The 18,588-nt window shown below is 44.6% G+C and overlaps 1 protein-coding gene across 4 annotated transcripts in view; it reads left to right on the forward strand.

The window, feature by feature from the left end:
* Positions 1-6,261: 6,261 nt before the first annotated feature.
* ttyh2l (tweety homolog 2, like) overlaps positions 6,262-18,588 on the forward strand; it is a 43,801-nt gene continuing 31,474 nt past the window's right edge. The window contains exons 1-2 of one of the 4 annotated variants that reach the window (XR_004576453.1): positions 6,262-7,510; positions 15,812-15,984. Coding sequence is in view for 3 of the 4 variants with exons in the window: in XM_029123607.2 (XP_028979440.1) it covers positions 7,382-7,510; positions 15,812-15,984 (302 nt within the window). In the remaining variant the exon portion in view is untranslated. The remainder of the gene's footprint in view (positions 7,511-15,811; positions 15,985-18,588) is intronic. The other 3 variants (XM_029123607.2, XM_029123606.2, XM_029123605.2) reach the window with 3 other exon arrangements.

An 18,588-nucleotide genomic window follows, 5' to 3' on the forward strand; every position in this document is an offset into this window, starting at 1 on the left:
GAAAGACTTCAGCTAGTGAACCTTATCCTCACCTCAGTTCAAAGTCCCAAAGGCTGTTGAAAGATCTAGAAATATGAGGAGAGTCAGCTTGGGTAGTGCGAAAAACATCCGTGATACAAACGAGTGTGGTCTTGTTGGCGGCCTTGAAGCCTGCTTGGATAGGGCTGAGGGAATTGTCAAGTATTGGTTTCTTGAAGAGACTCTGTACACCTTGAAACCAGAGCGTGCACAGCCAGGTTCAGGAACGAGTTGACAAGGTCTCCAGAAATGGCCTGGAGAAGGTAGGAAGGAATGGGGTTTGAGAAGGAGGAGGAGGACTGAGGAGAAGGTGGCAAAGAGTTCCTTGCTGTCAGAATCTTGAAGTTTGGAGTGACTTCAGCAGTTTATAGAGAAGAGGAAGTTATGACGAGGGTGTGAAAGATGATAGGTCTTTCGGAAGTTTAGTTTCACAGCGCTTCTGCTCACCTGCCTGCAGCTCTGTTCTGTGGGTTTGCAATGCTTTACTTAGGAGCAGGGTTGTGGCACAAAATTCTGGGCCCTGTACATAGGAGGTCTCTGAGGGCCCCTCCCCTCTTTATTCAAGAATCAAATGTTAGGGCCCTATATACTCAGTATCCCTCCCTCCCCCGGTCCAACGCCACTGCTTAGGGTTAATACAAGGTATGAAGGCAGGAAATAGGGCAGTGAAAATCATAGGATGTGGAGAAAAGTAGGGTTGAAGAGGCAGAATCAGGAAACAAACAAAGACAGATGGAGCCAAATTGGAGAGATGAAAAATACAAAAGGAAAGTATAGGAGAGAATATAATTATTGTAACGGCGCATGTCTATCTGGTAAGGGGTTGAGTGGGTTAGGTTGGAGGGGGGCGTACGTACAGGAAACAAAGTAGATATCAGACCAGGAGCAGGGCTGCAGTGAGATTACTCGACAAACTGCATCTAGTGTAGATGAGAGGTCAAGTGCACAGTCATCCTCATGAGTGAGGTGACTGAGCAAGTGTGAGGTCAGAAGAGGAAAGGAGTGGATAGAAATTAATCAAAGGCTGATGTGGGGGTGGTGGGGGGGGGTACGTCGCTCAGGTATATGAGTAGTGAGCCATCATCAGGGAATTAGTTTATCAACGTCTCAAGCTCATTGAGGAAGTCTCCAAGGGCACCTGGCAGATGATAAATGGCAACAATTTTAAGCTTGAATGGACAAGTGACATTATCAGCATGGAATATAAAAGAAGACGTGGACAGGTGAGTGAGAGGGAAGAGAGAAATTAGCAGTTCACAGCTGAAGCTTGCTATTGGGAAAACAGACAGTGTTTACAGTAGACTAGGCAAACTTTGGAGAAATCAGTATCTTTGGGCCACAGTAATAACAACAGGAGTGGCTTGGACAATGGCAAATGTCAAATAAAGAGTCTAATTGATGACTGCTAGTAAGTGAGCAGAAAACATTTATAATCTAATAACGGCATCTATTACCAAAACGATGACAAATAACCCTGCCCCTTAAACCTAGTTGATCTGATGTGTTTATCAGATACTAAACTCAGCAAGTTATGCAGTCAGCTTGTTATAGTTCAACTATTAGGAATGATGGACCTAACAAGCAAATACAGTATTATATAACAACACATTTAAGGCAAGAATATGCTTATGGCTACTCAGTAGAGCAGGAGTCCTCTTGATTCAGACTGAGGCACCCTACATTTCTGCCTTCACCCTGGACGGGGCCACAATTTACTCTGCCTAAAGGACACTTCTTTTTAAAATGATTTTCCAAGTTGACTGATCCCTGATTCGAACAGTGTTGGCATGTTTTGTGGGGGTTTGTTCGGGATTCCAGATAGAATTGAACACACATCCTTCTCTCTTTGTCATCCTCCAGAATATGAGCACTAAATGTTTAGAGTTGAGCCTCTGTCTGAAATCCTCTTCTGAAGAAGACATTAATTGTTGCTGTCTGAAGTCCTCTTCTGGAGAAGACAACACATGAATTGTTGCTGTCTCAAATCCTCTTCTGGAGAAGACAACACATTCATTGTTGCTGTCTGAAGTCCTCTTCTGGAGTAGACAACACATTACCTGTTGCTGTCTGAAGTCCTCTTCTGGAGAAGACAACACATTAATTGTTGCTGTCTGAAGTCCTCTTCTGGAGTAGACAACACATTACCTGTTGCTGTCTGAAGTCCTCTTCTGGAGAAGACAACACATTCATTGTTGCTGTCTGAAGTCCTCTTCTGGAGAAGACAACACATTCATTGTTGCCGTCTGAAGTCCTCTTCTGGAGAAGACAACACATTCATTGTTGCCGTCTGAAGTCCTCTTCTGGAGAAGACAACACATTCATTGTTGCCGTCTGGGTTACGAGGACCACACCGACGGAGGGCTTATTAACTATATGAGGCCGGGTGTTGGAATCCTGGTCATGGCATACCAATAATGCCCAGGGGTCCAGCAAAGGGCAGCACAATTCAGGTCAAATTTGCCCAGGGTTGACAGGTGGAAGTTGGATTAGACTGCATTGTCATTTTGACTCCTTGTGGTTGGTCGAGTGCCCACAAGTTCAATTTTTGTTTTTGGCTGGGTAATGTGTGTAGAATCTGTGTGTAGAGCAATCTTCCTGGTTGAGCGAGATGTCTGATAAAAATTTGAATAGCTTGATGTGCTTGGGGGAAATGTCTCAATCTTCCACCTTTTTTATGTTGGTGTTTGACTGTCCCACAGTTGCTGTGGATTTGGACGTTGTTACATTGACACTGGAGGAAGTTGGACTAAAAACCAGGTAAAAAAAATGTAGCTTCTCTCTTGATGTTTTTTGTCTTCTTTCATGATGTTCATATAGCATTACAACACTAACTCCACTGCTCTGCTTGGCCAAATGGCCTCCTATTCCCCTGTGAGCAGAAGGAGGGCACTACACAGGGAATAGTGCGCCATTAGGGACACAACCTTGTTTCGGCTTTCTGAAGTCATTCCCTAGAGATTAGTCTACTTTATTGTATGTGATTCATAGTGAGCCACAGTTCATTACAATTACACCTTTATGGGCGGTACAATACACACACACACACACACACACACACAGAGAGAGAGGTGCACTTGAGATGAGGTGCTCAGAATTATAATCCTTCCCAGATACAATAACACTGGGACAGAATGGTAAATCTTTGCTACATTACTCTGACGGATGGAGAGAGGCATATACGCCTGACTGCCCTCACTCACTCTCCCTCTATTTTCCCCTCTCTCACCCTTTCTTCCTCCCCTCTCTCACCCTTTCTTCCTCCCCTCTCTCACCCTTTCTTCCTCCCCTCTCTCACCCTTTCTTACTCCTCTCTCTCTGTCCCTTTCTCTCCTTTCTTGCAGCCTCCTTTTTCCTTCTCTCCCTTTGTCCTTGCATCCTTCCCTCTACGGCTCTTTCACTCTCTTCCTCATCCTTTCTTCCTCATCTCTATCTCTCACTCTCCCTGGCTTGCTGAACAAGGTGCTACGATTAGTCTGGGGCTGCCACCTACTGGTTGATGTTATGATTGTCTGTCTCTCTGAAAGAGACGGGAACCCACTAAATCTACTCTTCGCTGTTTTGCTGCACTTCTTTTGAATCTCCTCCAGAGGTCAGGCTTCAACTACCGTTCTCTCTGGTTTTCTAAGGTCAAGTGAATACATTGACCTCAGAAAATGGTTGTATGTTTTAATGGGATAATTATTATCAGGTGAATAAGATTCCCCACTACTCAAATTAACATGAGATTCTAGGCTAGCTTCAGTCTTTCCTTTGACTCAAGATTCAAGGCTAGCTTCAGTCTTTCTAGCTTCAGTCTTTCCTTTGACTCAAGATTCAAGGCTAGCTTCAGTCTTTCCTTTGACTCAAGATTCAAGGCTAGCTTCAGTCTTTCCTTTGACTCAAGATTCAAGGCTAGCTTCAGTCTTTCCTTTGACTCAAGATTCAAGGCTAGCTTCAGTCTTTCCTTAGACTCAAGATTCAAGGCTAGCTTCAGTCTTTCCTTTGACTCAAGATTCAAGGCTAGCTTCAGTCTTTCCTTTGAATTTTCTGTGGAAATCAGAGCAAGTATGTAAGGCATCCCATAGCAGGCAGCATTTAAAAACCTCAGTTATTACCCAACAACTGCAACAAAACCAAACCCTGCTACACTAGCCATTAAAGTTGTACAAAACGCCCTGAGCACCTATGTAGGCCTACTGTACTACACATATAAGCACACATAGAACTAAGCACTCAAAGACCTAAGCACACATAGACCTAAGCACTCAAAGACCTAAGCACACACACACACCTAAGCACTCAAAGACCTAAGCACACACACACACACACCTAAGCATTCAAAGACCTAAGCACACACACACACCTAAGCACTCAAAGACCTAAGCACACACACACACACACACACACCTAAGCACACACACACCTAAGCACTCAAAGACCTAAGCACTCAAAGACCTAAGCACAAGTACACCTAAGGCACACAAACACATATTCATAGACCTTAGCACACACACACCTAATCTAATGGAACATTAAAAGTCAACTCCACTCAGGAGAGCAGTATGTTTGGGGTTTTATTTAATCTAATAATCAATGAAGTGTAAGATAGGGTGAGTTGGGCTGACAAAGTCTCAGTGGGAGACATTGTCATTTAATAGTAGTGCACCAATGGTTGTTGTCTCTGTCTCGCTCTGTCATATCACATTCATTTTACCATATCACATTCATTTTACCATATCACATTCATCTGACCGTAAGGAGTTTTATCAGTTTAAAACAGGGCATTGCCCACGTAAACCATTAAATTCCGTATTTGGAAAGTGTAGATTCATAGCTGTCTTTCTGACATTTGCTGAATGTGCTTGTAATTTGGTGTTTGAGGTGCACTATACACACAGACAGATAAGATAGGGGTTTAAACAGATTTGTAGATACCAGGTCATAATAGAATTCACACATAAGCCTTTTTCCAATACAGCCACCAAACCAAATCTCACCTAATCAAAAAACCTAATTTCTCATCACCATGACCTGTGGAAAATATAATTTTAGTATGTCTTAAAATATTCAATGTGATAGTGATGGAAAACAAAAAAATAAGCCAGATGTGCCAGATATATAATGATCCTGAATTATTCACATAGTTGCTATAAGAATGTATATGCAAATGTCTGAATAACTGCTGTATTTACATTTTTTAAATGGATGTGTACATTCATGCAAATGATACCCAATGTTATCCTGGTACCTGTTTATATTATGAGCCCTATAAACCTGCCCCGTACTGTCCTTTCCAATGTAGTAAAATCCAATGTTGGCACTGTTGAGGCTGCTATATTACTTTTAGTATTCTGGCAGAAGACCCACCTGCTAGAGCCCCGTAGTGAGAATACAGCTCATGGTTTAGCCAACGGTTCTCTGTTCTCATAATCAAATTGTACATTTTAATAAAATACAAAAATTACAAAAATGTACATGTGGCAATGTTCTTGCTTTTTCATTCATGAAAACACCACAAGTATGTGAATTACTAACCATTCTATACTTTATGACAGGACCTAGCATATGGGTACTGTGTATTTTAAATCATAACAAACATATTAAGATATTTGAAGGCATTCAATAACTCTATTATTGAACCCCATTTGGATGTATAGTGGCCATATTGGAAAGCAGGGCATTGGAATTAGTGTATGATGTGTGAATTCTACCATGGCCTTGAACATCCAAACCCTTTTTAAACCCTGTTCTAGCAGTGCGTGTATGAGTGAATTAAAAAACATAGATGCCTTATTATGTGGAATTGTATGGCAAAGGGTCCAACAATATACATTTTGATTAAAATGGCAACAGTTGTAGCTGGTGCTTGTACTCTTGGTTATAATATTTAGTATATCATTTTAACGATAAACAGGTTTTTTACAGACATTTGACAGTTAAAGGTTCTGTTGACCTGGTCATCCCTAAAATGTGTCAGATAAATACCTGTGAATCTAGGATTAGCATTAAAATTGCATAAGGGTGCAAAATCTTGTTTTTGCCAATGGGAAAAACAATATCCTATTTTGGTGCGTCATCCTTTTAGCACCTTCTGTAAACTGGTGTCCAGGCTCTCTTTGGTAACTAAAGTGCCCAGGACACTGACTGTCAGGGTCAGGGAGTTAACCCTGTCGACTTGAAACATTTTGTATTTTAAATTCATGACTACCTAGCTTCCCATTGACCCATGAAACTACTTAATACATGCAATCAATAATCAAAGATGCTCTACATAAGAACACCAGCCAAATTACAAAAATATATATTGCTCAAAGAAGAATTAAGAACACACACACATTTGTTTTTCTATCCATGTGGGTAACTAGGACCTGCATATACATGGACTTAGATCACAGACACATTTACTTAAGCATCGAAATGGGGACAACAAAGTTGATTGCCCTTACAAATTGCTACTTTCACTAATATTAACACTAAACTTTAACCTTGATAACTTACATAACAAGTAATGCCTCATCCCAACCCCTATTTTATGTTGTGCCCTGAACCAAACACTAAAGACAGGCACAGTATCCCCATTACTCAAATTTTTCTGATTTAACCAGTTTTGGGACATCCTAAATGGTTTCCTGCAACGCTCTGTCCTGCGCTATAGGCCTACACGAGATAACTTCCTCTGACAATCAGCCTGTAACTATTTGCTACTAGCTACAGCGTCTCTCCGCGGCATTTGTGCGATATACTGGATTGGTTTATCTTAATACCTCAGATCATTCGAGATTTAACATTCGACATTTCACGTGACCTGGTTTTATTAATCTTCATCCTCTTCAGCAAAGCCATCGTTCATCCATATTCTTAGGTCGTGCAAAAATAACACTTTGACATTAGTCCTCAGTGGAATAGCTAGGCTACTAAAAAAAAAAAAACCATAGCTGCACTGTGGCGGTTAATTGTTAAAGTCGTTCACGAACGCACACCGTTTTCAGAAGACTTATCGTTACCTGTCTCGTGCCTAGGATGAACGTGTGGTGCGCGCGTTCCCGTCAGGAAAAAAAAACGCTTGGGTAGCAGGACTGAGCCCCACACAGCGAAGCTGCGCTCCTCTGGAGAAATCAAAACAGCTGTCTAGCAGCTAAGACAAGGAACAATGCGGATACCGAGATAATGCTAATGTTATGCCTTGTTCTGGGGTCAAAGTGCCGAGGGAAGTACTTTGGCATTGTTTATCCTCCTGTGGCACATTTCCCACTGCTGTCCAAGTAGTCGTGGGTTGTTCACTATTTGTTTTTGTCCAACCGAGGAGTGAGGATTACTGACCGAGTCTCGAGTTCTCTGAAGCGATTTTCTTTGTAGGTCGGGAAAATACTTTTTGTAAGCAGGAATGGCCACGGCACGGTTAGACTATGTCGCTCCGTGGTGGACGTATTGGATGCACAATTTCCCTCACTTCAACTTGAGCTTCCAGCCTGTTGAAAACACCTTCAGACCGGAGGAAGCGAACTACCAGCAGGTTTGTGCAGTTCCTAGCCCACAGACACTGAGTTAGTTGCCGCCAGGGTCATGGCCAGGGCTCACTGAAAGAACACCAGACAGGCCTCCAGTGTAGTCGAAATGTAAAAGTACCTTTAGCAGTTTATCGGTAAACATATATTGTATCTGTAATACTGTTTTCCTTGTTAAACTTTTACCAAATGACAATGATGTATTTGCACTAACTGTACCGAGTCTAACATAAGTAAAGCAAACACAGTATTCCGTATAGTTTTAGCTATCATCACGGGTGCATGTAAAGTTGGGTTAGGGTTAAGAAAAATACGAAAATATTGTTTCGAATGGAGTGGACACTTAATCTAATGGAATATGTTCTAATATTGTCATTTATAGTTTGAAAGTGCTGAATGTGTGTGTGTGTGTGTGGGGGGGGGGGGGGGGGGGGGTGAAATGTTATTTGAAATGTCCAATATTTGTTGTTGGAGGTTTCTGGGCATCAGGGCGGACTGGGAACAGAAATCGGCACTGGCATGTAAAACACTGGCCCATATATTTTTTTTCTCCCTCTTCGCACCTGCCCATTTCTCCCTTTGACTCGCAAAATGCCAAATGGCCCGTTCGAACCTGCTATCTTTAAGATTGTCTTGACTGTAGTCTTGCTTTTGCGGATGATCAGAGACCATACCCTTCCCATAGTAGAAATGCTGATCACGGATGTATTACAGTAGGTATGGAACCACAGCTAGGCTACTGTCATTTAGCCCCTATACATCAGGAATGGAGCATTTTGTCAGCAATCTTACCGGAGGCCTGTACTAAAGATCTGTTCTAAACTAGCAACAGTAGAAACGCATGACAAGTCTTTGTAGCTGTTTTATTTAATTAAAATGATATAAATAACCCCTGTCATTCGTCGCATGTATACAATCACTGAACATTTCAGAATACTAACAAAGACATCTCCTTGAATAATGTTTTATCATTTCTAAAACAAATTTTCGACTACAAAACTGGTATGTGGCATGTAATGTAGGAATTAAAAGATAATAATGTATGTGCAGTCAGAGCAGAGCAAGCTAATTTATGTGCAATGAAGAGGAAAATGTGTTGTACTAATTTCTAACCATATTAGAACCATCTACTGGTTATACCCCCTAAACCTTTTACTGGCAAAATAAATATCTCTATCACATTATGTAAATTGATTTCTATCACATTGCTTCATAATGGCAAACTTTTCGTGTTCATAAGTTTAAAAGCAATGTCAATAAAAATGATTATGTATAATAACTTTAGTGTTTACTGATGTGCTAAAGCTATATCAGCATTCCACGTGCATTTTATGTTTTTATCCTAGTCAAGCAGATTAATTCAAAAGGCATTCAAAGCAGTGTTGCTAACTATTCATAAAAAAAAAAAAAGTGTATTTATTCAGGGTCACATGCAAACTGTAAAGATACCCTTGTATTTAACGGTATGGCCATGAATACCGGTACCGTTACAGCCCTAATAACACTTGTGAAGAATGGATATGGATGAATACAGGCTCTGTGTCAGAGAAAACGGACAAACACTGGGATTCTCATGCCAACACACACAAACACACCAGCCTAAAGGGCATGTCTTCCACACTGCATGGTTGCCAGTAGGAGTCACACAGTACCTTGCGTACACTCCCCTAAGGCTTTTGGCATCTTTAACTACCGATTTCAAAACAACGTCCTTATATGATGTACATAAGCATTAAAGGTCACATTTAAAAGGCCTGTTTTATTTCCAAACACTGACCCGGTCCAACCTCTCTACTGACTTTGATGTCGTAGACCTAATTTCGGAATGATGGCCTGAGTTGTTAACTTTCACAGCCTGGCTCTTATCCAAGCGCAGGTCATCACATCCTTGTGTGTCTGTGAACGCTGCTCTGGTACTACATCTTCGGGGCATCTAGAGTTTAATGGAACATTTTAAAGAGGGATAGAGAATGTGATCCGGGTGTTTGATAAGGTTCAACCCACGCCTTAGTGAAAGTACTGCATATAGGAGGACATGGTGGTTGTCTTCCAAACAAACCTTATGCTCTCTGTTAAAACAATGACCACCCATTTGAACGGCTGTGTTATAGTTGAGGTCTGAGGAAGCTAACATTCGCTCGCAATCCATTATAGGAAGCATTGGAGTGTCACACTCTGAGACCTCTCCCCCCCGGTGCCACGGTCCTCCTGGCTGGCTGGCTGGCTTGGCTGTCCTCAAGCCTGCCTTTCAAAATGGTTCATTGAAATACTGGTCAGAAAGTAGAAGGAACAATGGGTGTCTATGTGTGTGGCAGAGGAGTTGACCCAGCATGTCGAGACTGAGAATAACTGCTTCTTCACTGTCAGGAGTCAGTGAGTCATTTAGTGGTTTTTGCTCAGCTCCATGCCTGCAAATCCAAATCAAGGCTTTAAAAACCTTTTTCCTGTTTTCAATTACATTGTTCTGTCCCTTCCCAATCTTTTCTCTCCTCAATACCACCCCTTGGCTGGCTGTCTCTGTCCCCCTCTTTTATTCAGTCTCTTTCTCCCTAGCTCTCCCCAGCCTCTGCCTCTCTTCCCCATCCCTCTCTGTCCCCTCTGCCTCTCTTCCCCATCCCTCTCTGTCCCCTCTGCCTCTCTTCCCCATCCCTCTGCCTCTCTTCCCCATCCCTCTGCCTCTCTTCCCCATCCCTCTGCCTCTCTTCCCCATCCCTCTGCCTCTCTTCCCCATCCCTCTGCCTCTCTTCCCCATCCTTCTCCTGTCCCCTCTGCCTCTCTTCCCCATCCCTCTGCCTCTCTTCCCCATCCCTCTCTGTCCCCTCTGCCTCTCTTCCCCATCCCTCTGCCTCTCTTCCCCATCCCTCTGCCTCTCTTCCCCATCCCTCTGCCTCTCCCCCCCCCCTGCCTCTCTTCCCCATCCCTCTCTCTCCCCACCTCTTTCCCTTTCCATCTGTCCCTCTCCCAATCACCCTTTCTCTCCTTTTCTATCTCCTCATCCCTCTCTTTCTTTATCTCTATTTTAATGTCTTTAATGGAACCGTATTCTGTCAGTAACATTTGAACTGCCTGCCTGTCTAATTAAGACATAATGGTGTGGAAAATTGGAAGACAAGTGAATGAAGTGGACTGAGCTGAATACGCTGACACACTGACCAACCGCAGCTGAACACGCTGACACACTGACCAACCGCAGCTGAATGCGCTGACACACTGTCCAACCGCAGCTGAACACGCTGACACACTGTCCAACCGCAGCTGAACACGCTGACACACTGTCCAACCGCAGCTGAACGCGCTGACACACTGTCCAACCGCAGCTGAACGCGCTGACACACTGTCCAACCGCAGCTGAACGCGCTGACACACTGTCCAACCGCAGCTGAACGCGCTGACACACTGTCCAACCGCAGCTGAACGCGCTGACACACTGTCCAACCGCAGCTGAACGCGCTGACACACTGTCCAACCGCAGCTGAATCCGCTGACAGACTGTATCCGTACAGCTGAACACCAATGCTAAAGATCCCAGTCTGTGCTACCCAAGGGAGAGAGTGCTTGGTTCAGGCCTCATTTGGTGACCATTTGGACTACTGTGCATGATGCTTCAGTAGGCCCGCGGTAGAAGCATCTGTAGAATTGGTCTCAGTCCAGAGCGACATCAGCTTGTTAAAAATGTTTTTCTAATTCACTTCATGCCCTTTCTACATCATCATTTGTTTTACATTGTGGTGCAGTGACCTGGCTTGGCACAGTAAAGAGCAGTAAAGAAGAGGACGTGAAATTGAAGTTGGTAGGCAGGATGACCTATGTTTAAAAATGTTGGGATGGTTGCACCATGCGAGCCTGACCTACCCTGTCGTGTGGCCTTTGTCGACTGTCGACGTGACCGATTATGTTGTAATGAAGCGGTCACATGGGAATGTCACTACGATATCATGCTAGTCCTGTCTCTCTCTTTCTCCCTCCTCTTCTGTTCTCTGTGAGAAAGGCTCCATGGTTTTCCAACACTATGAGATCTGTTATTTTCTGCAGCAGTTCTGAACAATGTGGACCTTCTTGCTGACAGATCCTTTTGGACAGAGCTAAGACAGAGCCTTAAAGACAGAGCCTTAAAGACAGAGCCTTAAAGACAGAGCCTTAAAGACAGAGCCTTAAAGACAGAGCCTTAAAGACAGAGCCTTAAAGACAGAGCCTTAAAGACAGAGCCTTAAAGACAGAGCCTTAAAGACAGAGCCTTAAAGACAGAGCCTTAAAGACAGAGCCTTAAAGACAGAGCCTTAAAGACAGAGCCTTAAAGACAGAGCCTTAAAGACAGAGCCTTAAAGACAGAGCCTTAAAGACAGAGCCTTAAAGACAGAGCCTTAAAGACAGAGCCTTAAAGACAGAGCCTTAAAGACAGAGCCTTAAAGACAGAGCCTTAAAGACAGAGCCTTAAAGACAGAGCCTTAAAGACAGAGCTAAGACAGAGCCTTAAAGACAGAGCTAATACAGAGCCTTAAAGACAGAGCCTTAAAGACAGAGCCTTAAAGACAGAGCCTTAAAGACAGAGCTAAGAGCCCAGAGTATGATAACTTTGAACTAGGTCCAGTTGTGGAGTATAAAGCAGAAGATTTATTAAATATTCAGTTAGTCATTAAGCCGATGTTCCTATGCAGAGATACTTACAGAACCAGTTTGGGTTGAGTGCCCCGTTGCTGGTATTTTTTTTCCTTTGTGGGTTTGGGGATTAAAACCTGTGTCCCTTCGCTGGACGGATTCTCTTGAGCCCTAGGCAAGTTGTCTCCAATTGTCTGTAAAAATCTGACCCGTTTATAACTGTTAATGTGGAACTTTCGTCATAACTGTGTTAAAATACATACCTAAAACCATAACTTGATAACTAAAATTGAATCAAGTAATAACATCCTGTGGTGATTCAGACAAACAGTAACTTGTTACAGTTACGATATAATGCCAGGCGGAGTGTGCCGGAGTCATCAGAGGAAATCCCTCTCTATCGGCCCTGGTAGTGTTCTGGAGGAGTCATAGGAGGAACCACCCCCCCATAGGCCCTGGTAGTGTTCTGGAGGAGTCATAGGAGGAACCACCCCCCCATAGGCCCTGGTAGTGTTCTGGAGGAGTCATAGGAGGAACCACCCCCCCATAGGCCCTGGTAGTGTTCTGGAGGAGTCATAGGAGGAACCACCCCCCCATAGGCCCTGGTAGTGTTCTGGAGGAGTCATAGGAGGAACCACCCCCCCATAGGCCCTGGTAGTGTTCTGGAGGAGTCATAGGAGGAACCACCCCCCCATAGGCCCTGGTAGTGTTCTGGAGGTGTCATAGGAGGAACCACCCCCCCATAGGCCCTGGTAGTGTTCTGGAGGAGTCATAGGAGGAACTACCCCCCCATAGGCCCTGGTAGTGTTCTGGAGGTGTCATAGGAGGAACCACCCCCCCATAGGCCCTGGTAGTGTTCTGGAGGAGTCATAGGAGGAACCACCCCCCCATAGGCCCTGGTAGTGTTCTGGAGGTGTCATAGGAGGAACTACCCCCCCATAGGCCCTGGTAGTGTTCTGGAGGAGTCATAGGAGGAGGAACAAGAATGAGTCAACCCCCCGTTCTAATCAAATGTTGTTCACTATAGAGAATATGGCCCCTTCTTTGCTGTGGATTCAGTCGTGTAGTTGAGACAATATACAGTGTGGACAATATAGGCCAGAAGGTTTGTGTTGTTCAGATCAGAACCTATTAACTTTGTCCCTAATAGCACCCTGTTCTCTGCTTTTGACAGGATCAATTGGGCTCCGGTCCAAAGCAGTGGGCTGCATAGGACAGGGCCCGGCCACTTGGTTGAGGGTTCAGGCCACTGCATATCTGAAATCATTACTAGGGGGCAAAGTGCTGGTCTGTGTACATACATCTGTGAACGTGCAATGATGTCAGAGCCTGCCATAGCCATTACTTTATTTAAATGTATAAAATTGTACTAATTCTGTGATGGGCCGGAGAGAGAAATCAGAATTTTCTGCAATTTCACACATTTCTATAGGGTTAAGAAAATGTATACGATAGTGAGTGACTAACAAAATCAAGTGGAACTGTGGTTAGTAATTCAACCATGATTTTGTTAAAATTGCACTGTGTTGAGTCCTGCCTGTAACTTTCATGAGACTGAATTTAAAAACGAATACAACTTGTCTCCTCTACCCTTACCGAATGAGACCGGAATAGTTTTCTCTAGTTCAGGATGGGGGGAGTAGTCCTGTGAGTAGTCAGTGTAAACTGATAGACCAGCGATAAAGTTTAAATGGGGAATATCTCAGGCACTGTGAACAGTTCTGAAGCATTAACTTGAAAGATTTCCAGCAGATGTCTTCTGGTCATTTATGCTTGTATTTATGCGAGTAGTACATTTAAAATATATATAGCCAGAGTGGGCTTCAGCCTGACCCACGTGTACCGCTGCAGAGTGGGCTTCAGCCTGACCCACGTGTACCGCTGCAGAGTGGGCTTCAGCCTGTCCCACGTGTACCGCTGCAGAGTGGGCTTCAGCCTGTCCCACGTGTACCGCTGCAGAGTGGGCTTCAGTCTGTCCCACGTGTACCGCTGCAGAGTGGGCTTCAGCCTGACCCACGTGTACCACTGCAGAGTGGGCTTCAGCCTGACCCACGTGTACCGCTGCAGAGTGGGCTTCAGCCTGACCCACGTGTACCGCTGCAGAGTGGGCTTCAGCCTGACCCACGTGTACCGCTGCAGAGTGGGCTTCAGCCTGACCCACGTGTACCGCTGCAGAGTGGGCTTCAGCCTGACCCACGTGTACCGCTGCAGAGTGGGCTTCAGTCTGACCCACGTGTACCGCTGCAGAGTGGGCTTCAGTCTGTCCCACGTGTACCGCTGCAGAGTGGGCTTCAGTCTGTCCCACGTGTACCGCTGCAGAGTGGGCTTCAGTCTGTCCCACATTTTTTCCTGTAGAAAACGTTTCCTTTATCTTCCTCCACTTTCATGTCAAAGCATTCAAGTCTCAATAAAAGTGTACTGTAGTAGTAGCAAGATTAACTCCTAAAACAACATTTTCTTTTGTTTGCTGACATTTGGTGGTTAATTGAGTGGCATTTTATTACCCCTGTGTTTTTCTACTCTTCTAAACCCTCAAGTTCACGGTAAGCTCAGTGTATCACAAGACTGTTCCAGAGAGAGACTGCCTGGTCACATGACGCTGAGCTGTTTTCCACCGAGTACTAGTCAGTCCGCAGATGAGTTACCATGGTGACGTGTGTAGTACAAGGGGCCAAGCTTGGGACCTTGTTAAACCAGAATCTCACAAGGTCTCTGATAATTAGAAAACCAAAGGAAACATTAAAACTGTACCCTTCACTGTTATTTTCCGAGTCTAAATGTTATCCCTCTTACCTTGTCTGAGTGAGTCATTTGTTTGCTTTTAGCCTCTTGCTTGCCGAAAGCAAGTCCAGGGCCTTCGTAAAGCTTCCTGTGTGCAATCATATTTTTATTTTTCCTCTCATTGCATTTTCTCCTCACTCTCTCCATTTATTTGCCTTTGTCTCGGTCTTTCTGCCTGTCCCTGCCTCTTACTCCATCCATCCCTCGCTCCATCCATCTCTCACTCCATTCTTCCCTCACTCCATCCATCCCTCGCTCCATCCATCCCTCACTCCATCCATCCCTCGCTCCATCCATCCCTCGCTCCATCCATCCCTCACTCCATCCATCCATCCCTCGCTCCATCCATCCCTCGCTCCATCCATCCCTCGCTCCATCCATCCCTCACTCCATCCATCCCTCGCTCCATCCATCCCTCACTCCATCCATCCATCGCTCTTTCCAGCTGGCCTCGCACAGAGAGCCTCTGTGGTGACTGTTGATGAACCGCGCGTGACTTTTGACCCCATATCACTTTTGACCCCATAGCGTATTAGTCTCACTTGCTTCCAGTTCTTCCTGGTCGGTTGGAGGATCTCAGGGATGTGAGGTGGGGTCAGTAAGTCAGTTCTGGCCTGCCGGCCGCCATCCTAATGCAGGGCCGAATTGGATAGAGCTGTGATGTCCGAACAAATGGGTGATTGCAAAAGTGTGTTCTCTCAGTGTGGTCGTTGTAGTTTCATGTTGTTAGTCCTTAACCTCATACTGAGCTGCACAGCCTGGGCCGAGCCGAAGAAATGGGAGCTAATGCGAGTCTTAGGGCTACAGGCGAGGTTACTTATACAAATGCGGTCATAAAATAAGCAGCCTCCGGTCCATTTGCTGATCTCTGTCTCTCTCTGTATTTTTCTCCCTCCAACCCCTCCCCCGCCCATCTCCCCTCCCTCCCCCAGTCTCTGGTGTTCCTAGCGTGTATGGCCGCGGCCGGGCTAGCCCTCAGCGTCCTGCTGCTCTCCACCTACCTGACCTGCCTGTGCTGCTGTAGGAGGGAGGAGGAAGGGGAGACCAAAAGGCCGGACTCCTGCTGTGTCTCCTGGACCGCCGTGGTCAGTGGACTCGTCATATGGTGGGTCAGATTACCGCGTTACGAGCCCTTAGCGCAGCGGGGCCCTTAGGGCAGCGGGGCCCTTAGCGCAGCAGGGCCCTGGCATACACAGGGAATTAACCGGGGCTCATATCATGTTTGACTTTTCACGGATCATCAGTCTCTGCATAACTGCAGGTTAGTTTGTAGAACCGCGGGAAATGGAACACCGCTTTGGGATCTCAGAGTTTTGGAAACCCTGCCGTAGTGTGTCCACCAAAGTCCTACAGCTCTTGTCATGGACGGTTTTGTAGCACGCTTGACGTCATTCGAGGAATGCGCCATACACCCAGAGGAATGATAGTCTTGGTTGAATTTGAATGAACTTACACATGAAATACAAGATGGCCATGACCATTCAACAATTTCATTAGGCTGTTATTGAAACAATACAAACAATATAGGCTACTTGACAGTGCAACATATATTTGACCATTTTACGGTTTTTCAATAGGATATTCAGTTTCTTGTGTAGGCTAATTTCTTTAAATGTAAATCTAAAATGTAAATCTAAATATTTTTTAAGAACCGAAATACCAGACATCCAATTGCCATCTACCAATTCAACAAAGGTATTACATGTTACTGTTTATCTTAGGAGAGAAAGATAATCAAAATCACATACACATCATCTGTCTTTCAATTTTCTCTGCTTATTTTGCCGAAGATTAAGATTCTACAAATGTATTAAGCTAAATATTTATTCACAAAACAAAATACCAACGATCACCATTTATCAATTCAGCACAGGTATTACATATTACCGTTTTTATTTGGAGAGTTTGGAGAGAAAGAGAAACAAAATCAGATACACGTCCTATCATCTCTCTTTGAATTTTCTCTGCTTATTTTACTGAAGATTAACATTCTACTAATGTATTATGCTAGATAATTATTATGAGCCGCCGCCTCCAATGCCTGAGCCTCCTCACAAAATAAAGAAACGAACCAACTGCCACCAAATGCCCCTCCAACACACTACTGGAAGTTATCCTTTGATCATCCCTTTACTCTGCTCATCAAATTTACATTTTTACATTCGTTATTCAGTGATAAACGGTAAAACAAGGGTTGAATAGTGAAATGCTTAATACAAACAGTGAAGACCGAAACGGCTAGAACTGATACAAAGGAACAAGCACACTAGGCGATAAAAACAGTGAACACACACGGATAACTATCAGACAATACTCCACTAAGACACAGACAAACACAAGGGCAGTTATTAGCTGTAGTAGTGAGGATCTGGTGTGAGTAATGATGGGAAGTCTGGGGTGATCTGATGAGGAACAGGTGTTGGTAAGTCTGGGGTGATGTGATGAGGAACAGGTGTTGGTAAGTCTGGGGTGATGTGATGAGGAACAGGTGTTGGTAAGTCTGGGGTGATGTGATGAGGAACAGGTGTTGGTAAGTCTGGGGTGATGTGATGAGGAACAGGTGTTGGTAAGTCTGGGGTGATGTGATGAGGAACAGGTGTTGGTAAGTCTGGGGTGATGTGATGAGGAACAGGTGTTGGTAAGTCTGGGGTGATGTGATGAGGAACAGGTGTTGGTAAGTCTGGGGTGATGTGATGAGGAACAGGTGTTGGTAAGTCTGGGGTGATGTGATGAGGAACAGGTGTTGGTAAGTCTGGGGTGATGTGATGAGGAACAGGTGTTGGTAAGTCTGGGGTGATGTGATGAGGAACAGGTGTTGGTAAGTCTGGGGTGATGTGATGAGGAACAGGTGTTGGTAAGTCTGGGGTGATGTGATGAGGAACAGGTGTTGGTAAGTCTGGGGTGATGTGATGAGGAACAGGTGTTTGTAAGTCTGGGGTGATGTGATGAGGAACAGGTGTTGGTAAGTCTGGGGTGATGTGATGAGGAACAGGTGTTGGTAAGTCTGGGGTGATGTGATGAGGGACAGGTTTGTGCATAATTGTGTCTTTTATTTTACCTTGTACATCAGGAAAAATGTACATTTTGTAGGGTCTAATAAATGAATGAAAATACTATAGGCTGTGTTCTTAGAAATAATCGTTCTATGTTTTCTCTTTTTTTTTTTTTTTACGTATGGTAAAAACTTCAATACAAACACATTCTTGTACTTACAAATTCTGTAATTCATAATTTTTATTAGACTATTCTTATAGTTTGATGACGAATCAGTAGATGAACTGATGCTCTGGCTGGATGGTGATGCTGTGGAGGAGAATGTCCATGCTAATAGGGACGATTCCTATGCTGATGAGAAACGTCATCCGGCTCTGACTGATACTGTTGGTCTGAAAGGCCTGGCGGTCCTGGTACTAATTATGAGAATACGAGTGAACTGGATTCATTTTGAACTGAAACTCTTGGGTCAGCTCTTCTGGAGGGTGGCCCTTCTGGAGGGTGGCCCTCCTGGAGGGTGGCCCTTCTGGAGGGTGGCCCTTCTGGAGGGTGGCTCTTCAGGAGGGTGGCTCTTCAGGAGTGGAGCTCTTCAGGAGGGGAGGTGGAGATCCGTATAACGCTGGTGGTCACCCCACCCCTTGATGGGATTGCTGACCATCAGACGGTGACCTCTGGCAGGCAGTCTGTTGTGATGGTGGTGGTGGGAGGACGACCA

This window comes from Esox lucius, chromosome 11 (genome assembly GCF_011004845.1).
Source record: "Esox lucius isolate fEsoLuc1 chromosome 11, fEsoLuc1.pri, whole genome shotgun sequence".
NCBI classification, from domain to species: Eukaryota; Metazoa; Chordata; class Actinopteri; order Esociformes; family Esocidae; genus Esox; species Esox lucius.